Raw genomic sequence first — 27,489 nt, forward strand, 5'->3', positions numbered from 1 at the left:
TACCTCTTGTCCTCCACCTCCTTGTCCACATTTTATTTGCACGAGTGTCTTGCCCCTCCGCACGCCTTTGTACACCCTCAGGAGTTAGAAGAGAGCGTTAGGTCTAGAACTGGAGATGCAGGCAGTTGTGAGCCGGGATGTAGGGTACGGGACTCGAACCTGGCTTCTTGGGGCGGGCCGGGGGTGGGGGTGGGGAGCAGTAAGTAACCCTAACCACTGAGGTGTCCTTTCCAGCCCTTAGAACAGCGGTTCTCAATCTTCCTAGTCCTGCGCTCCATTAGTGCAGTTCGTGTTGTGGTGATCACCCCACCCCACCCCCTCCCCGCGGCCCTAAAGTTACAATTTTATAATTGTAATCTTCCTCATGAAACATAGTGTAAGTAAAGTATCTGGAGTGCAGCCCTGTGGGGGCGTGACCCACAGGTTGAGACACCCCCCCCTCCCCCCCAGTCCCTTCCGAGGAAATTTGAGGGCCCGGGACAGGAAGGGATGCGCCTCAGTTCTGAAGGAATGTAGTAAACTTTCCAAAGTGCACAGCCTCCTGCCTTGACACAGTAGTATGGTGAATGTTTATCTTTTTTTTTTTTTTGAGCTAATTTGTTTTACCTTAAGGAAAACTTTTTATGACTTTTAAAAACTCAAAAGGTTTGGCTGCAGTTCATAGCGATTGGAAGTTGTTAATGTATTCTTGACTTTGTTACTTGGGATTTTATTGTATTGTCACAGTTTTTAAAAGATGTATATGCTTTTTTGTCTGACGTAACCGTGTGTATGTGTGTGTGTGTGTGTGTGTGTGTGTGTGTGAGAGAGAGAGAGAGAGAGAGAGAGAGAGAGAAGTTACTGTTATTGTAGAAATAACAGCATTTTTATTGAAATCAATTTAATGCCTGACTTCTTTCTCTTTCTGTCTTTCTTGCCTTCTTTGGCCTGACATACATGAAGGATCCTGGGGAGAAGATGCAGAATCCCCTGGAAATTGACCTACGATAGTTGTGGGGGTTAGGAACTGAACTTGGGCTCTCTTCAGGAGTAACAAGTGTTCTTTACTGTTGAGCTGTTCCCTCAGCCACAACACCTGACTTCTCTTTCACCTCAAGAAGCATGTTTTCTTCAAGCACAGTATTGCTTGCTTTTTTGCTTATTTAGTAGTGCTAATCCTGTACATTTTAGAAGCTATTGCTAAAGCATCTCTTTGATCTGAAATCGTGTGTGGTGACTGTCATCCTGTGAGTGGTTCTACACTTTAATTTTTCCTCATTGAGTTCCTGTATTCTCTAAGTGTGATGTGTGATCACAGCAGTATTGATGATCTATTGTCTATCTGCTTTTGCTGAAAGCCAGTTTCAGATTAACTAAGTATATGACACAACATCTCACATGTATCCTTGGCTGGCCTCTGCTTCCCAGTCGTACTCGATAAGGTATATGGTGAGGGGTTAAAGAGGTGACCCAACAGTTAAGAGCACTGCTGTTCTTGGAGAGGACCTGGGCTCAGTTCCTAGCACCTACATGGTGGCCAGCTTACAACTGTTTGTATGCTAGTCTCAAAATGCCCTCTTTTAACCACCTTGGTTACATATTCGTAAAACAGTTTTTTAAAGATACTGTTCGTTTTCTGATGTTTGTTCAGGTAGGCCTTACTATAATACTGTTTTCCCTTTTTAATTGTAGAAGACGTGTAACAATGGCTGCTGTTTATTCTGGTATTTCCTTTAAACTTAAAAGCAAGACAACTTCCTGGGAAGATAAACTAAAATTAGCTCACTTTGCTTGGATTTCTCATCAGTGCTTTCTACCAAATAAAGAACAAGTAAGTTTAATGTAAAACTTATACATTTTATGAGCTAAAATAATTATATGCACAACTTGGATATTGACATTTATTTCAAAGATTAGAAAACATGTTGGGGAAAAAACGTCACTGGAAGTGTAATATCAGTGATGAAGCGGTGGGAGCTTTCAGTTTGCTAGGTGGAAGGTTGAGACATCAGGAAGTGCTAGTCTATGTGTGAAGGAGAGCTAGAAACAGGTACCAATTATAATGCTGTTGTAATGGGATTCTTTTTTTTTTTTTAAAGACTTATTTTATGTATCTGAGTACATTGTCACTGTCTTCAGACACACCAGAAGAGGGTATCAGGTCCTAATACAGATGGTTGTGAGCCACCATGTGGTTGCTGGGAATTGAACTCAGGACCTCTGGAAGAGCAGTCAGTGCTCTTAGTGCACTGAGCCATCTCTCCAAGCCCATGTAATAATTTTCTAAAAAAGATCCACTGTGTCACCTCTAGGGTGACATCAAGGGCATTGCACTGACCTCAAGGGGCAGGAGAGGACCCCAAGATTAGATGCCTACTCTCTGGGGTTGGGGCTGCAGCATTCCTGGTATTGTGGCCTGGCCACAGCTGTGCTCCAGGCCCCAGGGAGGCTGGAATCCCCCTTCCCTCCTGGCCTGGGAGGCTGAATTGTCCTCCCTACCCCACCCCCACCTCCACTCCATAAGCTCCACAGGTTAAGGGAACAAGCAAGACAGTAAACACAAATAGTCAAGGAACAAGACAATAAGCAAAGTCCCATGATCACTGTTTCTAAGGGTTTATAAGATTGACCAAGATTATCTGAGCCTACTTCCCTGTCTTAGGCCAAAGTCAAACTCTTGCTTGAGGTCTTCTTGTTCTAGCTCAAAATCAGATTCCTGCCTGAGCTAACTTCCCCTGTCCTGGCCCAATGTCACATTCCTGCCAAGTGGCCCCAAAAGTGCTCCACAACATTATTGTTTTTCCTTAATAAACATTTCAAGATTTTTTCAAGATTTCAAAACATATTATTATGTAATGTTGACAAAAATGATTTAAAAATATGCTTTCACTGTACATCTCATGCTACCATTGAGTTGAGATCGTTTGGCCTCAGCTTCCAAGTGCTGATACTAATAGCATGTGGAACCATGTTCAGACTATTTGTTTCAAACAGGCTCTGGCTGTGTTACCAGTCATCTTGAACTTATAGACTGCAGTGCTCCTCCTGCAGTGTTTCACCCTCAGTGGTAACTGATACTGCAGACATATTTTAACAGGAAATGTTTTGTTTTTCTTGCAATAGAATTTGGTCATGCCTGGGTGTCCCTTTAATGTTGAAAATCTTTCTCTCATGTAAAAACTTACATAATGTTTTCTACAAATCCAGGTTTTACTTGATTGGGCAAGACAGTCATTGGTTGCATTTTATAAGAAGAAGCTTGAACTGCAGGAAGATATTGTTGAAAGGCTCTGGGTCTATGTAGATAACATTCTACATAGCAGGAGATTACAGAATCTCCTCAAGAATGGAAAGACTATAAATCTTCAGATTTCCCTTGTCAAGGTAAATAGAGAATGGTCTCTTCTGTTGGTTGTATTCTGTGCATCTTTGTAAATTTCTTGTTACTGCTTAAACTTGTTTTAGAAACTTATGTGACTGTGTGGGAAATTTCAGGGAAGGGAAGGAAGTAGTAATAGTATCCCCTCACTTCCCCAAAAACTACTTCTCTTTTGAACAGGGTCTCTCTTTGTAACCCTGGATGTCCTGGAACTTTCTACATAGACCAGGCTGGCCGTGAACTCAAAAAGATCTGCGTGCCTCTGCCACCTGGTATTTGTAAGCATGGGCCACCACGCCTGGCCTATAACCATCTGCTCTGACACCCACATTCCTCCTTCTTTGTATACCCATGTGCTGTGAACATGGATGTGAATCATCAGAGCTGGTTTGATTACTTTTAAGTGGGAAAGGTAGCTACCATATTCTAACTACACTGACACACAGATACAGACACTTGTAATTCTCTGGAGGGAGATCAAAGATCAAAATGGGCAGGAATTTATCTCAAGGATTTTTGACTAAAATCAGAAAAGTCTGAACTTCATTGTCAAAACAATATTTTCAGATGCCACGATAATAGGTATTACCATTAAACTCTAGTACCAATGAGCAGTTAGTATTCATGACAGGCTCAAAGGGCATGAGGATATAACTGCCCTCACATGAATAGTACGTGGCAGTGTTGGGATTTGAACCTGGATATACCTGTTTGCCAAGCTGTTCAGCCAGAGCCTCACAGAATAGAATGGAACAGAACAGAGAACAAAGAAGTAGAAATGGCGCAGTAATTCTTAAGACCACCACGCCCTTTATTGTGACACTTTGAAAAATGGGTTGCTCTGATTGGTCTTTGCGCAAGTCTAGAGTGTCTCTGTATTTAAGGAATAATACTTAAAAGTTTTAAAATAGGACTGGGGATTTAGCTCAGTGGTAGAGCGCTTACCTAGGAAGCGCAAGGCCCTGGGTTCGGTCCCCAGCTCCGAAAAAAAGAACCAAAAAAAAAAAAAAAGTTTTAAAATAAATGTATGTTTATAGTTATAAAATATTACTAAAAGACACATACAGTTTGAACACAAGTTCTGCTTTCAGGTCTAAGTATGGAAAAGATTTTTTACTGATGAACTATATAGTAAAATATCTGGAGGCCACTGGTGATGTGTTGACATCTTAGAATTCAGCACATTTGCTGCAACTTTTAAAAAAATAAGCTAGTAATAACATGAGTGGGGTTGGGGATTTAGCTCAGTGGTAGAGCGCTTGCCTAGCAAGCGCAAGGCCCTGGGTTTGGTCCCCAGCTCCGAAAAAAAGAAAAAAGAAAAAAAAAATAACATGAGTGGAGATGATTACTTTGTGCAGGGGCTAATAGCTTAGCACATCAGACAGTTTTGATGCTTAGGTGTTTGGAAGGCTGGGAGCAGGTCACTGACCTGACAGTGCATTTTTGGACCTGCCTGCTTGAGTGTCTGAATTTGGAATTTTGAAAGCTAAAAGCGGTGTCTGTAATATATGATAAAAAGACAGGCTCATATGTCATAGACTGGCATCCAGTTAACTAGGTGATTGGGGGATGACCTTGAACTTCTGATCATCTTGTCTATACGTGCTGAGTGCTGAGATTACAGGCAAGCATGACCACACTTGGTTTATATAGTGCTGGGGATTGAGCATAGAGCTTCATGCATGTCAGGCAATTACTCTTCCAGTGGAGTTACATCGCTCCCTGCTTTGGTGTTTCTAGTAGGAAAATCTGACTATCTTATATATACATCCACATCCACCAGGTCATGACGCAAATGCTACCTGAGGACACCGGGTAAAGATTTAGGGTCTAAACCTTTCTTCCTGCTGGGTTGCCTCATCCAGCCTTGATGTGAGGGTTTATTCCTAGTCTTTATTACATCTTATTAATGCCATGTTCGGTTGATATCCCTGAGAGGCCTGCTCTTATCTGAAGGGAAAGGGAGGAACTGAGGTTCTAGGCAGGAGGGGAGATGGAACTAGTTAGGAACTGGGAAGAGTGGAGGGAGAGGAGGCTGTAGTTGGGAAGTATTGTATGAGAGAAGAATAAACGAAACAAAAAATGACTACTGACTTAAGTTTTGCAAAGCCCAGCCTTTTGGAATTGGTTGGCAAGTTTAGAAAGGCACTAGATCTTTTCCGGGTTGATACTGACAGGAGATGGGTATGGCAAGTTCATTAGAAGTAGAAAGGTCTGGTTATTCCTCATCAAGCGTTGCAGAGGAATGATTCTTTCCTGCTTTCTGAGCAGGTGTGGCTTTGGGTAGTCATGAGCTTTCTTTTCTTTCTTAACATTCAGATCATAAATGAGAAAATCGAAGAGTTCTCACTTTCGGGATCCCAGAGGAGTATCTGCGCCATCCTGAGTTGCTGCCAGGGCATCCTCTCAGCACCTGCCCTTGCTGTCATCTACACAGCCAAACCAGAGCTTATTGTGGCTTTGCTGAGCCAGCTCTGCTGGTCAGCCTGCAGACAACCAGAAGGAGCCATGACAGCCAAGCTATTTGAGGTCATTCATCTGGCTCTTGACCATTACCTCAAACTTCAGCAGCAACAAGCCAACCCTAGGCGTGTCTTTGGAGATATGACTGGCCACCTCTTCCAGCCCTGCCTAGTCCTGAGACACTTGCTTTTGGGGGGCACATGGACACAGGCTAGTCAGGGTCAGCTATGGCAGGTACTGAGCCGAGATATCAGGAGTAAGATTGATGCTGTTCTTCGAGGTGGCGTTTTTCGATATGATTTACTCTCATCCTATAAAGAGGAGCTCCTGGAACAGCAACAAGAGAACGTAAAGATGGGAGTCCTGAAGAATCTCCTCACTCCGATGGACACTGTGATTACGAGACTGGTGGAGCCTGACTATGTCAAATCAGACCTGCATGCTTTGGTTGTGGCCAGCTCAGTATCCTTGTTGTACAGACTCTTTCTGGACTCATACCTTAAGGAAGAAAACCAGTTTCTCTGCTTTCAGGTTCTCCCCAGGTTGTTTGGCTGCTTGCAAATTTCACACCTGCAGGAGGGACAGATGGAAGCCCTGTCCCTCTCAGATTGGACCACAGAGCTTCTGGCTGTAGAGCAACTACTAAACTTAGTGGCCACCAGTAACATCTACAATGTAGCTGCTGACAGGATTCGGCATGGGGAGACACAGTTCCACTTCTACCGCCGTGTGGCTGAGCTGCTGATCAACCATTCACAAGCATCTGTGCCAGCTTGGTTTCGCTGCCTCAAGATTCTGATGTCTCTAAATCATTTGATTTTAGAGCCAGACCTGGATGACCTGTTGTCTTCGGCTTGGATAGATGCAGAAGTAACAGAATTTCGAGCCAAAAAAGCCCAGGAGGTACTTATTAACACTGTCTTCCAGACGTATGCCAAGCTCCGACAGATGCCACAGTTGTTTCAGGAGCTTTTAGAGGTGATCTGCCGTCCAGCTGCTGAGGCACTTCGACAGCCTTTGCTTGCCTCAGGCCTCTCTATGGCTCTCTGTGCTTGTTTTTTGGAGCTGCCACTGAGTCAGATCCTGGATACATGGTCCCTTGTACTGGATAAGTTCCAGTCTTTAGTCATGCCCTGTTTGCAGAGTGATACTGATATGGCTTTTAAGGCAATGTCACTTAGCTCTCTGCTACACTGCATCATGTTCAACATGCAGAGTCTGGACAATAACATGCCTCTGCCCATCATCAGACGGACACAGTGCATGATGGAGAGGATGCTGAGAGAGCTTGTGAAGCCCCTTTTGGGCCTTCTCCTGGACCTCTGGAGCCCAGAGCCTGAGCCGTGGCAGCAGAAGGTGAGTGACTCTGCACTCTTACTCTCTTACACCTGGGCTCAGGTGGACACTACCCTGAGTTTGCACTGCAGCCAGTATTATTCTCTGGCAGTCTCCCTAGCCAGGGCTGCACTGGACAGCTCAAACCTCCCTTTGTTGCTACCAGGTGTGGAAACAGAGCTTTGGAAGAAGGTGGAAAAGTGTATAGCCCAGTCCAGGTCTCTCAGTAGGTACTGCTTAGAACAGCTGTACCTTCAGAAGGTGAAAAGGACTTTAATTCGGACTAGTTCCCAGTCCAAAGAAGCCCTTCAAACCTTGAGGTTTGACACTGCCCACATTCTTGATTCTAGCAGAGACTGTTTAAGTCAGAAGACAGTAACTGCCTGGGATAGGCAGGTGTCGACGATGAATGAGTCCTTGTATCCTGTAGCACACTGGCACTTGATTGTATCAAACCTTACAGTTTTAATACCATATCTTTGTTTGAATGATGTGAGATATGTGGCCACTGTCTTGTTAAGAACTTTACCAACAAGTAAAGCCCAGGGAAGCTTGGCACCTGGTGAGTCATATGTCACACTTGAGAAAATATCCACAGCCCTCCTTCACAGCCCTCTCTTTCCAGAGATGCAGTCCCTCTATTCTGCCTTCCTGACTTGCATCATTGCAAAATGTTCTAACATTCTGTGCTCTGGTGCGCATAATGATCTGAGTCTTAGTCAGCAGCTCCCCTGGCTTTTTGGAAAGGACTACCACACACTTGTGGCTCACTGGGAAACCAGATTGGCCAAAGTTGGATCTGAAGGTGTAGAACCAAGAGGAGAAATTGCCCAGAATTTTCTATCCATGGTCAAGAGTGGTTTTCCAATCAAGCTGCATGAAGATCAACTGAAAGACCTCCTGGAGCTCTTCGATGTCATCTCTGCCCTCCACCTGGACAGCCTCTGGCCATCTTACCACGTGCATTTGTTTTTCCTGCTGTTCTCCATGGCCGTCTCCACATTAGGGCATTGCTCTTGCCCCCTAGCCCTCCAGTTCTTGGTGAAGTGCTACCAGCTCCTCAGTGGCCTGCAGAGAGGAAGGAACGCCCGCTCCGTATTCAGGGTCATGTACGTTAGTGACATCTTTGAGGTGGTGCTGACTTCACTGTTGCAAGCCAGTGCAGAGTTTCAAGTTAGGGAGGATGACCCTGCTTGGCTGCAGCTTCTTCAAGTGTCAGGGGTGTTCTTGGAACAGCTCATGCAAATGCTTATCCAAGCAAAGCTGAGCTTGGTGCTCAATTTTGGGAAAATCACTGCCTTTCTCTCCAAGTACAGTAAGGGAGCTTCCAGCAAAGAATTGAATATCCAGAACCTTCGGAGCAGGCAACTGCTTCTGGTGGCTCTAACCAAATTGTGTCAAAGTTTGGGGCCTTGTGTTAAGGAGCGGAGGCAGCTATTGGAGGCCCCAGCAGCACTCCCTGAGCTGCTGCAGCAGGCCATGATGCAGATGGGGGCCATGCTGCAGCTCTGCTTAGTGCCTGGGACTACAGGCTGCCGCCGCCGCCTGCCTTCAGTTCTCCTCTCAGCTGTCCCTACACTTTTAGAAGTAGACCTGAGCCAGCACCTCAGGGAAGGACAGCCCAAAATTGCTCAAGTGGTGGATACCGACAGAGCACTGCTTTCTCATGTGACACTTTACCAGGATGTCTACACTCAGTTGCTGGAGGAGTTGCCAGCCCTGTCGGGGAATACTCAGTCTTTCCAGGCGGCGTTGCGATTTCTAACCTTGTTCCTTTTGGCCCCAGAGTTCCATTCCAAGGAGAGCTCTGTTTTTGCTTCCATATTTTATTCTGTGCAGAAAGTTCTTACAGGTAAGGTGTGTTTTTTGGTGCTTTAAATTAATGTGTATGGATATTTTGCATGCACGTGTGTCTGTGTGACTGGTGCCCTCAAGCTAGAGGACGGTGTCCGATGCCCTGGACTGAAGTTACTGATGGTTGTGAGCTACCACGTGGGCGCTGGGAGTCAGACCTGGTTCTCCGGATTTACAGCCCCTGGCTTTAACCTCCGAGACATCTCCTTAGCCCTGGGAAGATGTTTCTTTATGAGCTGATCCTGTGTTGCAGACGCTGAAGTCAATGGACTCCATGGCCAAGTTACCACGTTACCGTGCTTCATGTCTTAGGGACTCACTCACATGCCTCTGTCTCTTCAGCATATCCTACCGCTATGTGTGTACCACAACTGGTTCGGCCTCCCGCCTTGAACAGGGTGATACCCCCCAAGGCATGCATTTCCTCTTTCTATATTGGCACATGTAATCAGTCACTTCCCAGTTTTCCCTTCCCTATTCTAGGTGTCTCTGTCTCTCATATATTAGGGATTATTTTCTGCACATTCTTGCTTTGTTTGTGAAGCAGGAACTTACTTTGTCATAGCTGGCATGGACCTCATTATGTGGACCTGGCTCATCTCCAATTCCGTACCCAGATTTGTTTTTAAATCATGTGTATATGTGTGGGTCTGTGTGTGTGTGTGTGCACATGTGAGTGCAGGTACCTGTAGAGTCCAGAGGATGGTTGCTGATTCTTTGCAGCTAGAGTTACACATTTGTAACTCTACAGCGTCATGGATGCTGGAAACTTAATTTGGGTCTTCTGTCTGAACATATATGACCTTAACCATTGAGCCATCTTGTCAATCCCCATTTATAGTTTTGAGTTCTTATCTTTTGGGTTTTAATTTTCCCTGGCCACAGATGACTCATACATCTCGGTCATCTCACCTAGGGAAAACTCCTATTTCAGGTTTATAGTGGTATAGATTAACTTTGAAAATTATGGAAACTGCTTTTCTCAGTACCCCAATTCTGCCTGATCAATAATGTATGTGTGTGTGTGTAGTTAAATAGACTGACCTGGTGTCATCTATGTTAATGAGGTATCATCCTTTGAGGTCAGCTAAGACCTTAGACATGGACTAGTGAGAGCTGATGTCTTCCTGCACAAAACTGACACCTGAAGGATCTTATGTAGCCATTCAAATAGTTATAAAGATGATTTAGAAACATCTAAAAATATTAATGTTAACCAAACACAGTAGAAAAGAGTTCTTTGTGGCAGGACATGGTGGCACATGCCCTGAATTCCAGGACTGCAGAGGTAGGTGGAACTCTGTAAGTTTGAAGCTAGTCTGCAGAGCAGTTTCCAGGCCAAGAATACATAAGACTTCTTCTCAAAATCCAAACAAAAAGAAGATAAAATCTTATAGTGTGTGTGTGTGTGTGTGTGTGTGTGTGTGTGTGTTGTGTGTGTGTGTGTGTGTGTGTGTGTGTGTGTGTGTGTGTGTGTGTGTAAAATAGTTACTCCCTAAAGCAGACAGAGATGATCAAGCCTGATGTCTTGTTTCTAGTCAGTAGTTTGTATCTATCACAAACAACAGAGGCTTTCTTTTTAGTTTTGGGGGTTGCTGAGGAGCTAGAGTAGGAATTCCGTTGTCTTTGAGGGTTGGGGGGCAAGAGTGCATGCAGAGTAGCGTGTGTGCTCGGTTGATTTTCATAGAGGAGCTACTTCTTAGGGTCGGACTTTTAGGAGTGAAGCCACCTGGCCTGCCTGGGCTGCTACCAGATCCGGGTGTATGGATTGAATAGTGTTGCTGTTGTCTTCCTGTCAATGGCCTTTTTGTCTAAGACTCAAGAGTGGATGAACTGAAAAAACCCTGGCTCTGATGATCTTTTTCCAGTTAATAACTCAGGGAATGGTCTTTCCCTTATACTGGAACTAACATTGAATTTTTATTAAAGCTTGTGACAGCATTCCAGGTGAGTGTCTCAGGTTGGCAGCCGGCATCTGAAGTTGTGGTTGCTGTCAATTTGTTTAGCAGAATTAGTGCATCCCCTTTCCGTACCTCTAGTGATATGAGGCCGTTCTAACCTTACTTTTATGTTCTTGGGCCTGTGGTACCTCAGACCACTGGGGCAGAGCCTCAGCTACCTTAGTTGCCTTATTTAGGACTGATAACAGCAGTCCAGGGGGGAGAGTTGGGTTCCCAGAAGCTGTAGCTTTGACTCTGGAGGCATTGACTCCAGCTCTATACTGGCCTTGTCAAGTCCACTCCTGGACAAGGATACAGAACTTAAGTTCACTTTGTCCTTTCATCGGGGCCTTTAAGAAAGTCTAGGGTTGTTTTGTCTCCCCACATCTGGGTATTTAAAAATATCCCACTTCTGCACCATTAATGATTGTATAAGAAAGATAGATAAAGAGCAATGCTCACTGGCATTTTCTGTGTGCACGCACTGTGCATAGGTACAGCTCTGGGTAAAAGAAGGGCACATGAGGGGCTGGGGATTTAGCTCAGTGGTAGAGCGCTTACCTAGGAAGCACAAGGCCCTGGGTTCGGTCCCCAGCTCCGAAAAAAAGAACCAAAAAAAAAAAAAAAAAAAAAAAAGAAGGGCACATGAGCATCTGCTCTGACTTTCACCACTACTGTATCTTTTGTACTGTTGACTCGTTGGCCTGTTAACTCGTGTTAGTAATGCTGCATGTTGTCATCATGTGGCAGCTTCACAGATCACTGTCACTTCACTCAGATCATAACAGTGTTGGCTTCTTTTCCTGCAGGTCCATGCATACCTGCTCCAGTCACTCAGGATACTGAGCCTCATCTGGGAGCCCTGCTCACCCAAATGTTTAAGGCTGAGACAACAGAGCACTTTGGGATGGTACTGCAGTCTATTCTTCAGGGGCTGGATGTCACTCAGGCATGGAGGTCGGATCTACAGGTGGCTATCTTCTTTCTTTTGTTACAGGCCTGGAGTGGTAGTCATTCCTGGAGAAAGGAAGAATTGTTTGAAAGTTTGTGTCACTTCAAAAACTAAACAAATTTGCCGGACAGAGCGGAGGCAGAGCAGGAGCTGTGGGAGGGAGCCTAGTTGTGGACTATCTAGTTGCCACCAAAGAGGTCTTACTCCTCACAGGAGAGTTTCTTCAGAATTACAGATGTGTGCTCTCATTACATGAGATGCGAAATATATATAAAGACCATATAAAAATGTCTACAAGTTCATTCCATCTACCACAGTCTTTTGGGAACATTATTAAAAGAGTTAAGAATGAAGATTAAGAGAGATGCTTGTGAGAAAATAAGACATATTTGAGAACATGGTTGTGAGTTTCTCAAAGAGTTGCCCTCATTTGCTTTTTTGAAAAGAACTTGATATGGTCAGACAGCTATAGACCAGAATCACTTGGGTGTGTGTGTGCACGTGCGCACACGCTCTGTGTATATTGCTTAGTTGGTAGAATGTCTGTATTGCATTCATGAGGCCCTGGGTTCAAATCCCAACACCTACAAAAAAGAAAAAAAGCTCTTGAGCTCTCAGTTTATAAGCCCAGTCAGTGTCCATGTAGAACGCCTTTCACAACTCAGAAGTGAGGACGATCGAGGATGATTTCTGGTCAGATACTCCCAGTGACACTTGAGGGAAAAAGTCTCCATAGACTGGTCTAGGCGGTTGCTGCTTCTCCTCCTCTTCTTTTCCTGAGCTTGCTATTGCAGCCCAGTCCTGAATTTATAATCTCCTGCCTCAACCTATCAAGTACTATTAATACAGATATATACTGTTAATGTCTAGCCTCATTAGTGGCTTCTTGATTCCTGGTCATTGACAACATCAACATCTGGGTTTTTGATCTGGATTAGAGGACAGTTAGTGGGTAACTGAGTTCTGGCAAGGGGCATAGTTCAGACCCTTACCCATGAGCATGAAGGCCTGAGGACCTCGCCATCCCCACCAGTTGCCTGCCACACTTGCCTGTCTCTGGAACTTACATTGTATTTCTTTGTGGCACAATTGGGATCCAGCTTTGAAAAGGACTCTAGGTCTCTGGGCTTTCATCAGCAAATGATTTGGTGGAGAAAATAACACCCAAGAGTTTATTACGCCAGTTAAATAGAGAAGGCTTCATAGTCAAAGGAAACTTGAAGTGAGCATTGAAGAATGAAGAATTTGAAGGGACAGCGGGTGTGCATAGGATAGCAGTGTATGTCTGCTGGGGCAAAGGGGTACAATTATGAAAAAGGACACAAAGGCACCAAACTACAATGGGTAGATATATCATCTAGATATGCAGGAAATTGGCAACAGTCAGATTTGCAGGTTTGTGCAATCAAGAGAAGGCAAGGGAAGAGTGCACAGGGCAGAAATCTGGATCCAGCTGGGTTGTGTGACTTCATAGTCTTAGGAGAGAAAGAGGCTGTTGTAACACTGAGAAGCAGGACACAAGGCCAGGCCATTCCTTGTGGAACCTGTAGTAAAAGAACCTGCCTGCCTGTCCTCTGGCTTAGAGGACACGCCTACCACACAGCATCTCACCCTGTGTTTCCTTTAAACCTTGCCTTGCATAGTTTTGTTTTTAATCTTTTAAATTTTCCTTTAGTGGTGTGGGTGTTTTGCCTGCGTGTGTATGTGTACACCTTCTGCATGCCTTGTGTCTGCAGAGGCAGAGGCCATCAGATAAATACCCTGGGACTGGAGTGAGATGATTGTAAGCCACAGTGTACACGTGGGAAATCTAGCCCAGGTCCTCCGGAAGACTCTCCCTCTTAACCACTAAGGCATCGCTCCAGCTCCCCTGTGTATTTTTTTTCTCTGAGACAGAGTTTCTTTGTATAACACATTCTTGGATGTCCTAGAACTCGCTCTGTAGACCAGGCTGGCCTTGAAATCAGAGATGCCTCCTGAGCGCTGGGATTAGAGATGTGCACCTCCATTGCCCAGTTCTTGTGTAGTTCTTGATCAGAGAAGTAATAGTGTCTCTATGATTAGCATCTTGGCAAAATGGAGTCTATGATTAGGCCAATCTTTGTGCCTCACTGAACTTGGTGTCCTGGACCAATTTTGATTTGTGACTAGTTTAGTGAGGTGCTTCCCAAAGACCCTATTTTGCTTGAGTCAAACTCCTCATTATTGCTTCCTATCTGCACAAATGTAAAAGATGGTCCTTGCTCTTAAAACTCAACCCTGACCAGTTTTTGTCCTTGTTCCTGAGCCCAATAACATGTCAGTACCAGTAAAAGGCTCTCCTCTCCTATGGCATTCTCTCAGGGGATTGGCTATTTCAGTGCTAAACTTTGCCTTTTTGTTTCAGGTTGTTTTGTGTGCCATTAGACTACTCAACCTGCTGCTCAAATGTCCACTCAGTGGAGAAAAGGCGAGTTTGCTATGGCGTTCTTGCCCCCAGATAGTGACGGCTCTGATGGTGAGTGGCTGCTTGAGATGACCCTCCAGCTTGTCTGTCATTTCCTCTTCTGTAAGACAGCTAGTGGCTTGGGCTCTGTCATCTCTGGTTCTGGGGATCTTTCTTGAAGGTGGCCATGAACAGGTAACCCATTTGTGCTTTCTGTCTATGTACACTGTTAGACAGTGAGAGGGACGGGCACTGAGAACTCAGTCAGGGAGGGGTGAGACTGGTGGCTAGGACACAGTGAGGCTACTGTGCGCCATAGACTCAGGTGGAGGAGACCCATGGGGCCGATCCCCACGAAGTTCTCTGGTCAGTTAGGGTTAGGACGGTCAGGTGTGTACGACATGTGACACAGTAAGGGGGATACTCTTATTTAGCTTGAGTAGTAACATTGTGACAGGTCACGGTTGCTTCTTAACAAAGTGTTGAAGTTTCATCTGGCAATAACTTGGTTTCATTTTTCACTACAAGAACCTGTTTCATGGAGGTTAGTCTTAATGTTTGCACACTCCATTGATCCTGACTCCCAAGATTCTTACTGCAGCTAGGAGAGGGCAGAGCTTGCCTGCCCTCATCACCATCCAGCCTGCAGCCTTGCTATCTAGAGAACTGTTCTGGATTAGCATGGTTTCAGAGCTAAAAGGCCTGAGAACTAGACTGCATGGTCCTTCCTTTTTCTAATTTGCTTCTTCTGTCTTTTCCCTAAGAGTTTGTAACACAACGCCTGTGCTAAAGCCTGCTGTTGCCCTAATGTGTTTTTGTTGAGCAGACGATGGAGAAGCAAGTTACTGAGTAGGGTATAGAACATACTGATGGGCGGCCATAATGGTGACTGTATGCATATTGACTACATTGAGATGAACTAGGTTAGAACCCACTTGATGCCTCTGATGTGTGTGGCAGACTGGCTTCAGAGCCATGCTCCTTGCAGAATGGTGGGACTTGTAAGATTCAGGACCTAAAAGCCTCCTCCTATACTCACTGTCAAACTGGGAACCATAGGGGTGCTCTCTGTTCTCTAGGACACAAACTGAAGATGTTAACTAGACCGTTACTGCAATCACAGGCGTTTGGAACTGATTTTGTTTTGGGAAAACACAGTTATATGTGTCTCACAGCAGCTTCCTTGTAAGAAGTTGGATGTGTCTGTTTAAGAAATGTCTATGGTAGATAGACAACAAACACAGTGAGGACTGAGGCTGCCAGGTCTATAGAAGGTTACCTTGGAGACTTGGTTTGCTGACTGACCACACCACTTCCTTGTAGAACACAGACCACCTTTGTCACCTACAGCTTTAATGATTTTCTTTCTTTGGAGATCACCTTCACTTTCTTCTCTTTGTCTGTTTTGCTTTGTAGCTGCAACACCGAGAGGCCTGCCAGGAGCAGCCTGTGGCCCTAGTAGTGGTTGAGCCTATTCTTGAAGTGTTGGCTGTTCTGCTTCGGAAAGGGGAGGAGAGCATCAGCAACCCTCACCATGTCAACCTGGCCTTTAACATCTTGCTCACAGTCCCTCTTGAGCACCTGAAGCCACGGGAGTTTGGCAGTGTCTTCCTGAAGACGCACAATGTGCTCTTCTCCATCTTGCAGTGCCACTCTAAGGTGAGAGGCAGAAGTGTAGCTGCTCTTCCATGAGCTGGGGATGCCAGCTGCTAGAGGAGCTGCTGGGGCTGCTCAGCACAGCCTGCATGCATGCATGGTAGGTCCCTGAGCTGTCTTTACTACCACCCAAAACAGAAGCAAACAGACAAAACTAAAGAAAGGAAAGCTTCACTGTTGCAGATTTTACTTCAAGTGATTTCTATAAACTTCTCTGCAGGCCACTGAGTTGTTCTTTACCATGTCTGACCCTCTGAGTGGGGTCATATTATACAAAGGAGGCACATTTCTCTGTTTGCTGGTGGTATTTAGACCAGTCATGACCTTGCTTAGATATGATGGGTTTATAATTCAAGTGGGAGAGTGAATGAAGGTCTTGAGTTTACTCTGCTACTGTTTATATACCTGTGACCATATGTGACAGGAAGTCATAAATACTGTGTATGTGCCTGACATGTTGAGATATTTCTAAGTATTTAGATAGTCTAAGAATAGACAGTGTGCACACATACTATGAGGTGTGTTTGAAGGTCAAAGACACATTGTGGAATCAGTTCTCTGCTCCTTTTGTATGAGGCCCACTGTCCAAATTAGGATTTCTACTGCTATAAAATAACACGATCAAAGAGCAGGTAGGGGAGAAGAGGATTTATCCCACATCACAGTCCATCACTGAAGGAAGCCAGGACAGGAACTCAAGCAGAGCAGGAACCTGGAGACAGGAGCTGGGGCAGGAACCTGGAGGCAGAGGCCATGGAAAGGTGCTGCTTACTGGTTTGCTTCCCCTGCTTGTTCAGCCTGCTCTCTTACAGAAGCCAGGACACTAATTAAGGAAGTTTGTTGCAGCTGGATCTTGTGGAGGCATTTCCTTAACTGGGGCTCCCTCCTCTCTGATGACATTAGCTTGTGTCAGGATGATATTAAACTAGACAGCACATCTAGCAATTGAAATCAGGCCACCGGGCATGCATGCAAACACCTTTACCCACTGAGTGATCTCATCTTCCCAACAATGCTGGTTTTTAAGAGAAATATTCTATTCCAGAGACTTTCCCAGCTGTCAGCCTTTGGCCCTGCCTCCTATGTCACTGCCTTTGACATGACTTGTGTGCTGTACAGTTAACTGCAGCGCACATCCGTCAGCACTAACTGCTCCTGTCTGGTGCTTTACTCTTTGTTCTACTATGAGCTGGGCAGTCCGGTAAATACTCAGTGGTGCCTGCATGTGGTACTCACTGGCCTCACACGTGGTGGCCAGTTGAAATGTAGTCAGTATGACTAGAAATTGCAGGTTTAATTCTAACTAAATTTACATAAGCTTATTGCTGTTTGGCTGGACATTGTGGTTGTGTTCCTGATGTGCAGTATGAAGAAAGCATGTTTGAGGCTGGGGAGGCGTAAGCATGAGGAGCCCAATTTGGATCCCCAGAGTCCACATAAATCTAGACATGGTAGCCTGTGTCTGTAATCCCAGTGCTTTTATGGTGACATGGGAGGTAGAGACAGGCAGATCCCTGGAGGGTTGAGGGTCAACTAGCCTGGAGAACACAGCAGTGATCAACTAAAAGGTCTTGTCTCAAAAACAAGGTAACAGGCTAGGACCCAACACCTGAGGTTGTCCTCTAACTCTTCTATGTGTGCTGTGGTCACATACATGACTGTGTACATGGATACAAGTAGGTTAAAAAGCAGGTTTTTGTCATCTTAGTCTGAAATATTTTTTTAAATGAAATAAAGTTAGTTTACTGAGAAAAGGCTTTGGCTGGTGTGGTGGTGAATGTCTGTGTTCTCAGCACTTGGCAAAGGCAGGAGTTTGAAACCAGCTTGGCTTCCCACATATTAGTGTCAGGCCAGCCGGTGATGCATAGTGAATGTCTATTTCAAAGGAAGAAAGAGATTTTTGTGAATATGAGAGTGAGCAGGGACTGCAGAAGCACTTGAAGGAGGAGGGTTTTAGACATCTTAGGAAGTTAGAAATAGACTTTTAAAAAGATTTTCTTGTGTAGGAGTGTTCTGCATGTATGTGTGTGCAGCTTATGCATATAGTGCTCATGGATGTTAAAGAGGACATGTGATCCACTGGGACTGGAGTACAGATGGTTGTGAGTTACTGTGTGGGCTCTGGGAACCAAACCCACGTCCTTGGCAAGAGGACCTGTCCTTGACCACTCAGTTATCTCTCCAGCTTCAGGAGCAGGCTTAAAACCCTTAAGAGTCACCTAGTTTCCCTTTCAAGGGAAAGTCCTAGGCAGGCTGTTTCATCCCTGTTAATCAAGATGGTTTGATTCCCATTGTAAGTGAATTTGTGTACTCTTTTATTTTTTTAAAAAATGTCAATTCTGTGTGTTTTTAGGGTATATTAAGAACAGTGTAGAGAAAACAGAGACTTAGCAAATACTAAATCAGCGTGCCTGCAAATTCTGAAAGGTGTGCAATGTGGAACCCCTACTTTCTAAAATGTTTAAACAAAAATTAAGGAGCCAGCTATGAGTGCGGTGCTCAGTGACTTTGTGCTGCTTCTGTATGTCCTGCCAGGTAAGCAGACAGGACGTGACTGACCCACTTGTGTGCTTTTATTACCACAGGTGATGCTGAAGGCCATTCCGTCTTTCTTGAACTCCTTTAATAGACTGTTGCTTTCAGTGCTGCATGAAGGACGGCAGAAAGACCAAGGTAATTCAGATGTGTTTATCATGCAGTGTTTCTGGTCATAAATAGTGTTGAAAATAAAACCACCAAATTTAGGTGATGTGAGAAGTGTTCGGATTATCAAGTGATATTCAAGAAAAAAATTAAAGAGTTATTTTTAAAAAATACTTATTTTAATTACATACATGTGTGTTTGTGTGAATTGTATGTACAGTGTTAATGCTGGTGGAGACCAGAAGATGGTGTTTGATGTCCTAGAACTAAAGCTAAAGTTCTCCATGGTTTAAACCACCTGATGCAGGTGCTAGGAATGGAAGTCGGACATCTGGACAGTAACACTGAGATCCCTCTTCAGCCTCTTGTCCTAGTTGGGATTTCTGTGGCTGTGATAAAACATCATGACCAAGGCAGCTTGGTGGGAGGAAGGGTTTGTTTCAGCTTCTAGCTCTCAGGCCACCCTCAGTCACCGATAGCCAGGGCAGGAACTCATGGGCTGGAACTAAAGGCCATGGGGAATGCTGCTTGCTGGCTTGCTTTCCCTGGTTTGCTCAGCCTGCTTTTTTATATAACTCAGGACCACCTGCCCAAGGGTGGCACTGCCCCCCTGTGGCATGTCCCCTCTTACAAGAATCATTAATAAAGAGAATGAACCATGCCTAGATTTGCCCTCAGGCAATATGATGGAGGCATTTTTCAGCTGAGGCTCTGTTTCCCAGCTGTAATAACTCCAGCTAATGTCAAGCTCACAAAAACAAGAGCAGAACGAGATACAATCCAACCAGGGCATCTCTCAATAAAATTTCTGCTGGTTTGAGATAGGGTCTCACATGTAGCCCTGGCTGGCCCAGAACTCTCTATGTAGACCAGGCTAGCCTCAAGCTAACAGTTGTCCTCCTTGCTCTTTAAGTATTTCAGATCATCACATTTTACTATATCCCAAACTGGATGCATCTGGTGTCTCTGAAACTTCTTTTTCTGGAAAGAAGAGGAGGGAGAGGAGGGGAGAGGATGGCACTATTGACAGATCTGTAGTTATCCCTTTGCTCTGACCAACTGTGGACAACTGGTGACATAGCTAGTAGTCACCACCTCCTGTGCATGGCACAGTGCATGCGCTGACCTAATATTAAAAATTACTGATATTTCGGGCTGGTAATAAGTTCGTTCTCTTTGTTAGCCATCACTAGTTTGCATGATGACTGTCTATGATTTTAGTTAAGGTCCTTTAATATCCCAAGATACTGTTTTGTAGTGACTTCTCTGGGCTACCCAGGGAGGCAGGCAGCCAAACCCAGGTCTTGCTGTGGACTGGAGAAGTGCAGTGTGGCCAATGCTACCTCAAGCTTGTCCCTTATCACATGTTCTGAACATGTTGGCCTGGCTCAGTCCTCTCTCATTCCAAGACTGTTCTCTCTCCATTTGCATCTTGATCCATAAGACTTTGACTGTGTTCTCCTCGTTGGGTTCTAGTGTCCCCTGACTTTTATGCCTGAAGTCGGTAGCCGTAATAGTCAGTGCCAATAGTCAGTACATAAGCTGAGAAGAGAGCAATGGAAGGTTGAGGCCACGGAGCATGAGGCTGAGTACACATGTGAAAACCTCCCAGATGTTACTGTGGTTTCATAGAAGTTACATTGATCTAGAAAGCAGCATTTATTCATCCATTTATTTATTGATAGGGTTTCTCTGTAATATCCCTGGATGTCCCAGAACTTGCTTCATTTATAGACCAGGTTGGCCTCAAAACTCAGAGATCCTACTGCTCTTCTCTTCCAAGTACTGGGATTAAAGGCATGTCCACCATGCCCAGCTTAAACTGTATTTATAAAAAATGTCTGCATGTTTATTCTAAAAACAAACTAGAAATAAATTTTATTGGGATTTAGTGTATGCATGATGAACTTTGTCTGACTGACAGATCATTACAACTTGTTCTGTGCCTTTTATATTAGCCCGACTCTGAGCAATAATAGTCTGTCTTTTTTATTCCTGGGTTTGTTTGCATTTTCTGGATTTATAAGTAAAGTTGTAGCCATCACTGTGCTCAGCAAAGCCTGGGAGGTGATGCGGCCCAGGCCAGAGCTCCTACCCAGGCTGTGCAGGCAGGGAGAGCCAGGGACTGGATGGCCTTACACTGAGTAGTGAGGACGGACTGGGAGTAAGAAGTGACGCTGGGAAGAGTCATAGGCGAGGTGAGGTTGTCGGCTGACGCTATTGCATCATCTCTCCATTTGCTGATGAAAGGAAAACCTTACACAGTTTCTAAAACTAACAGAGGCAACAACGTAATTCGGAACTCTTAAATCCTCTTAATAAACCATTTTGCTTGATAATAATTTTCATTTGATCTGTCTTATGGATCATACTCTATTTCCTTTAAAATAATGATAGCAATCATGGATTCTTACCCTGCAAAGTATTGATTCTCTAGTTATTAGTTGTTTTTCTCCTGGCTTTGCTAAAATACTGTCAAAGCAGCTTCAGACAGGAGGGTTTTCTTTTGTCTCACAGTTTGAGGAGATACGGTCCATCGTGGGGACAGAAGTATGGGGCGTTTGGTCACGTGTCTGTAGTCAGGAAGCAGAGAGAGGGGGCTGCTGGTGCTCACTTGGCTTTGCCTCTCCTTTCCTTATTTTCAACCTAGGACTCCAGACCATGGGCGATGCTCAGGTCCGCGTTCAGGGCTCACTTAGTCCTCCCGGGTGACCAAGTCTCACACACTCTCCCAGAGATAGGTCTGCTAGGGCTGTTAAAATGCAGTAGGTTGACAGTGAAAATTAGTCATCACAGACCCCTAGAAACATACAGGCCTGGATACTGTGTTTTCACTGTTGTGTCCAGACACGCCTTTACTTTACTCTTACCTGCAGTAACCTGCAGAGTAGGCCAGGCAGAGTCTGCAGGCAGAGTCTGGAGAGAGTAAACGGTTACGGTGATTTCTGTTTGTAGTGAAACGGTGGGGCCAGGAGAGATGCTCTTGCCATTCCAACGCTGATCATTTGCCGTCTGTAGGGAGCATGGATGACCTGCCAGTGGTCCTTGAATGCGCACGCCTGGTGGAGAGGATGTATAGCCACATTGCTACTCGAGCTGAGGAGTTCACCACGTTCTCCCCATTCCTGGTGGCCCAGTATGTGACAGAGGTACAGAAGGTAAGACCCAAACTGAACACAATCATCAGAGGTTTTCATTCATGGTCTTGGCATGACTTTTTACCCAAAATAGCAGTTATAGGCCCTTTCGTACTTGGTGTGTGTGTGGTGGTGGTGAGGTTATGGTAATCAGCAGTCCTATAGACTTAGGAATGTGTAAGGGTCATTGAAGCCCCTCACTGAAGTTGCTTAGGACTCCCAGATCTCTGGTTCCAGTACAGACTTGGACCTGTTTTCTTTCTTCCTGGTTATCTATCTGATAGGCAAGTGAAATGTCACCCGGGGCCAAAGAGCCAAGAGCGCTTATGGATCCAGACCATAAGATTATAGAAAAGAAGGGTGGCTCTACTACTCCCACACACTCAGAGCAGACCATGGGGGTAGACACTGAGAAATTTGTTACCAATAATTTTGTCCACATTAGTCTGACTTTTGGGCTTAGTGTTTGAGGATGAATTCATCATTTAGAGAGTTACTTGTTTGCCTTTTTCAGTGCACTGTTGTCATAAACTGCTGGTGCCCATGGTCAGAGAGCTCAGGACTACACACGGCATCGGAACTTTACTTTGATTAGTGAGTGCCAGTGTGTCAAGAGAGCTGGGTGAATAGAGGTGCATGTATCTTCATTTGCTTAATTTGTATAAACACACTCCATGCCTCCTGTCTGGTGGGTTGGCTTGGTACTGGAGTCTCTCGGTAATGGAGCGTCTGCCTACAGAAGTCAGCATTCTCCAGGGAGGTTTGGTTGAACAGCCTTTCTAGATTACTTCCTTCCCTGTTTGAAGTAACTTTCCCACCCATACCCTTGCTGACATCAGTGTTAAGCTTCTAGTCATCCTAGCAACTTTGGCAGGGGTGGATAGGGCAGCAGCAAAGCTAAGAAAGTGCACAAGAAGGTATTTCTAGTGGTCCTAGAATGGCATGAGGACTTGTAACTTGATTTCCCTATGAGTATTTAGCAAATTTCATTGAAGCTTGATATTTCCCAAGCATGGGAGTCATTAAAATAGAAGCTTTTTATGACAGAAAAGCTTGTACCTTTTAACTGGAGAATAAATAGAGAAATAGTAATTGAACTTTGCTGAGGGCCAAAAAGTGAAGTGATAATAGAACCCTTAAGTCATGTTATTCTAAGATTTTCTTTAGGAGACCTCTGGCTTCCTGGCTTCACTATTCATCTCTAATTTACACTTGTCCATTTCTTCCTTTTTGTTTTGTTTTGTTTTAATCTCGAAAGTAGAAAGGCCTTGTGAATTATTGAAGACCATTGGCAGTAGTCTAGGTCTTATCTTTCGTTTGCTCTTAGGTTTGGTAATGAAGAAAGCACTCCATGCCTTAGAGACCGCTCCTGAGAGCCATGAGTTCTCCCAGCCGCATGTTTAGGTTAAGTGCTCAAGAGCAAAGATAGCCAGAGCGATTTCTGCGATTCCCCTGTGCTTCTGTAGATTGGGTGTGGTGGGAGGACCTGCACGGGACAGACAGATGTTGGGAAGACCCTGTTGGTCAGGAGATGCTGTAACCCACAGGCCTGCTTGTTTTGTCTGCTTTATGTGGTGAGAGTCCTGATGCCTTATCTCTAGCTTGGAATGAGGGTGGGTGTTCATCTCATCCAGTGAGTTTTGAAGCTACTGGGATGTGTTTCACTCATCGACCATTGATCCTAAGTGTAGAAAGTCTCAAGGCCAGGGGGCTGTGGCTCTACCAGTTTGATGCTGCTGTCTGATCTTCAGGGTTTTCAGGATGTTGCCTAGTTTTTGCTGAGAGCCCTTCTTCCTTCCCAGGTAACCTTGTACCCACCTGTGAAGAACCTACTTCAGGAAGGAATTTATCTCATCTTGGATCTCTGCATGGAGCGGGATATCCAGTTTCTACGGGCTTCACTACAGTCTGGAGCCCGAGATGTCTTTAAGGACCTGCACAGTGACTACCTCAAGTACCACAAGGCCAAGCATGAGGGAGAGAAGAGATATACGGCCTAGGCCACAGCACAGAAGCACCTGGGGCACCTTGCAGAATATTCATGGTTCAGAGCCCTGGAGGATGTCAGGCTTCTGAAGTTCTCATGCATATTGTCAACAACCATAGGACACACACAGACACACACTCGCACTCACACACTCTCTCACTGTACATCCTTGAATGGCCTAGAGCTCACTATGTAGAACACCAGCGTGGCCTTGAACTCACAAAGATACCTGTGCTTTCTGTATGCTGAGTCTAAATGCACAAACCACCTTGCCCACTTTGGAGATTTCATATTTTTATAGCTTTTTTTAAAATGCTAAATGTTTTTTTGATATCCTGTCCCCAGCAGGATAAAGATTGAACACAGCCCCCCCCCCCCACACACACACACACACACACTAATCTCACACTGCTGCTGCTCAGTACACCTTTTAAAACTAAGTGTGGTATAAGAGTCCTGGAAATCGGGACTGGGGCTGGTGGTATACACCTTTAATCTCAGCATTCAGGAGGCAGAAGGAGGTGGATCTCTGTGAGTTTGAGGCCAGCAAAGTCTAGGACAGCCACACAAAGAAACCCTATATCAAAAACCAAAAGAAAGAAAGAAACAAACTTGGATATAGGTTCTGAGGTTAATTTAATGGAGAAATTGCTGACCATTATGACTGTACCTTGTGTGGTCCTTTCCTTTTTTTCTCTCCTGGCTGGAAACTGTAGAACTGGTGTTTTGCTTCTGATACATGGGTCAATAATTAAATCCTGTTTGAATAACTCTTCTCTTTAAATTAAATCAGGCTGCAGAGAGACACTTTCCAGCTGCCACCCTGTGCCTTCCCTTTGAGAATTCTGGTGGTGCTGGGGAAGAGCCATGGCCCTGCATAGGGTGGTGTGTAACTGTCTGGTAGGAGGTACTCTAGCACACGAGACAGGACTCCTGCTAGTTCCCGCCTCAGTTTGAGAAATTGATTACAAATATTTTCCTACTCAGTTAAAAATAATGTTAAATGTTCTTACTACCTAAACAATAATATTGTAATGGTCTCAATTATCAAGCCTTTATTATCACTTGGAAATGTCTTGTTTTAGAGTCTTTGTTATGTATATATAAATACATATGTATATATATATGTGTGTGTATACAGTAAATTGATCAAAAATGTGTTTTAAGGTTACTTAATTTTTTTATTGTAATAGTTGTCATTAACTTAAGAGTCAATAAAAATATTTGGTATTTTTTTAATGTTACATAGTATTCTGCTTAGTAGACATAACTGCTTCATCTAATAAGTCTACCATCGTCAGATGTAGGAATCTTACATATTCTTTTATAAATATTGCCTGTGGCTAGATTATTTTCTAAGACAAGTTCTCATGAGCTGTGTGTTTAGTTTAGAATACTATGTCTTGTATTTTGAGACAGGATACTATTCTATAGCTTAGGCTGACCTTAGCTTGATCTTCCGCTTCAGTCTCTAAGTATTTGGATAATAAGTACTGCCAGTTACCCTGACTTGAAAGCAATATCGGTTTAACAGACTTTTTTTACATGTTGCCAACTTACCCTCTTGAAAGTATACACACTGATTTTCCCCACGTGAATCTGTCACCACCTAGCTTGTTCTACAGATAGGAATTGTGGGTAGGCAATTCTGGTGCTGGCAGTCACCAGCCCTTGAGTGCCCCAAGGCATAGGAACTAGATGGGCAGACCCAGAAGTTTATGGCTTCAACCCTAGAGAGCTGGAAACTCTAGGTCTTTTAAGTCTTAGGATTCTGGATCCTGGTGTTTAAGTTGAAGGCTTAGCTCTGCTGTGTGCCTTTAAGCATTTGGCAGCTGTTAGAATCCTTCACTCCAATAGCCATGAGCAACAGCATCACAAAGTGGGGGCGAGCAGCCCTTGTCAGCCGTGGCTCTCACAGTGGCCGCTGTTACAGCTCTCAGACCTAGTATGTCTGAGGTGCTTGGCCTTAACTATGGTTCTTGGCCCTTAAGATTCTTGGTGTTTAAGCATTGGAAGCTTTTTTGAATGGTCAGTGTGTAGGGCCTACAGGTCTTCCTTTTCAGCTCTGCGCTAACTTTGTCCTCTCTGCCCCCTACTTCCCGCCCAGGTCACTTTCCAGGAGGCTTTAGCTGCCCTTTCACTGCTGCCACCGCTGCTCAGCCTGCTCTCTTAGTAATACCAAAGCAGGAAAGGAAAGGATGCTCGAGCTAGGTGTGTTGGTACATGCCTGTAATCCCAGCACTTGGGACGTAGAGGCAGAAGGACCAGGAGTTTAAGATCATTCTCAGTGAATCTGAGGCCAGCATGGACTACATGAGTCATTGTGTCAGAGAACAACACCGGAGGCTGCCTACAGGAAGCCCCTGTTGGACTAGTGTTGGTTGTAGCACTAGGGTGCCACACAGAAAGCCTGCTCTGCTTGCTTGTTTAGGCAGAAAAGAGGTTGTGGCAGGTAGATTCGTTAGTTACAGGCCTTCTCTGGCCACCAGGAGAGGAGCTCACCAACTGGCCTGACTTCTAGACCTCACCCAAGCTCACTGAGAAAACTCAGTTTGATGTAACAGACACGGTCCTTCTGGGAGCCGGAGTGGTTGCACCAAGTGGCTGTGATTGGAGTGCAGCAGCCACCTCGGGAGGATAGTCTGTGAGGTAGGCAGACTGCCATAAACAGGGTCGGGTTGGCCGCTTGGTTGATAGCATTCTCAAGCCAGCTGGGTACCAGGAAAGAGACCGACAGCTGTCAATTAGGGAATCCGAGCACCCTGGTCCCGGCATCTTAGCTTGTTTAAAGGAAAAGTAAACACTGAAGAGGTGCGTACGATAAAGGCCTTCGTGTGACGTCAGTGGTGATCTAATGACACTTAACAGTGCTCTAAGTCAAATACTTTGAGAAAGGTTAGATTATCTTATCTGTCTCAAATGAGTCTTCACCACCACCACCATTATTTTGAGACAAAGTCTCTTGTAGCTCAGGCTGGCCTTGAACTTGCTGAGTTGTTGGTGTGACCTGAGACCTGCTTCCGCTTCCTGAGTCCTGAGATTCTAACGGTCAGGCATGCACCACCTGATTCACATGGTCCTGGGTGTGAACACGGGCTCTGCATGGCAGGCAGTGGAGCTCCATTTACAGCTGTATTAAAGAGGTTTGTTTCTTTTTTAATGGTGTTGCAGGATATTTAAAAAATTTATGGGCTGGAGAGATGGCTCAGCGGTTAAGAGCACTGACTGCTCTTCCAGAGGTCCTGAGTTCAAATCCCAGCAACCACATGGTGGCTCACATCCATCTATAATCAGGTCTGGTGCCCTCTTCTGGCCTGCAGGTGCATACATGCAGGCAGAAAGCTATATGATGTATACATAATAAATAAATAAATGTTTAAAAAAAATTTATTTTTACTGTATGACGTGTTTGCCTATATATGTATATATTACCTTGTATATGACTGGTGCCCGAGGAGGGCAGAAGAGGACATTGGATCCTCTGGAACTGGAGTGACAGACAGATGGTCATAAGCAGATGTGTAAGTGCTGTGAGTGAACCCAGATCTTTTAGACGAGTAGCTAGTATTTTAACTGCTGAGCCATCTCTATAGTCCCACATCATTAATTTTTATTTATTTGATAAGCGAGCTATGCCATTTTCTTTTCAATTTGTTTAATTGCTCGAGTATATCTTTTTTTTTGAGTATATCTTTTACATTACCTGTTTAAGTTTATTCTGTAAAATTGGTTTACATAA

The 27,489-nt window shown here is 44.7% G+C and overlaps 1 protein-coding gene across 4 annotated transcripts in view; it reads left to right on the plus strand.

The window, feature by feature from the left end:
* Urb2 (URB2 ribosome biogenesis homolog) overlaps window positions 1–24,994 on the plus strand; it is a 25,593-nt gene extending 599 nt beyond the window's left edge. For 2 of the 4 annotated variants that reach the window (XM_063277955.1, XM_039097655.2), the window contains exons 2-10: window positions 1,672–1,810; window positions 3,187–3,363; window positions 5,678–9,008; window positions 11,760–11,920; window positions 14,289–14,399; window positions 15,744–15,986; window positions 18,569–18,656; window positions 21,645–21,784; window positions 23,566–24,994. In XM_063277955.1, coding sequence (XP_063134025.1) covers window positions 1,685–1,810; window positions 3,187–3,363; window positions 5,678–9,008; window positions 11,760–11,920; window positions 14,289–14,399; window positions 15,744–15,986; window positions 18,569–18,656; window positions 21,645–21,784; window positions 23,566–23,763 — 4,575 coding nt within the window. In that variant the 5' untranslated portion in view covers window positions 1,672–1,684 and the 3' untranslated portion in view covers window positions 23,764–24,994. 4 annotated transcript variants of the gene reach the window in all.
* Window positions 24,995–27,489: the final 2,495 nt, after the last annotated feature.

This window comes from Rattus norvegicus, chromosome 19, assembly GCF_036323735.1.
Source record: "Rattus norvegicus strain BN/NHsdMcwi chromosome 19, GRCr8, whole genome shotgun sequence".
Taxonomy (NCBI): domain Eukaryota; kingdom Metazoa; phylum Chordata; class Mammalia; order Rodentia; family Muridae; genus Rattus; species Rattus norvegicus.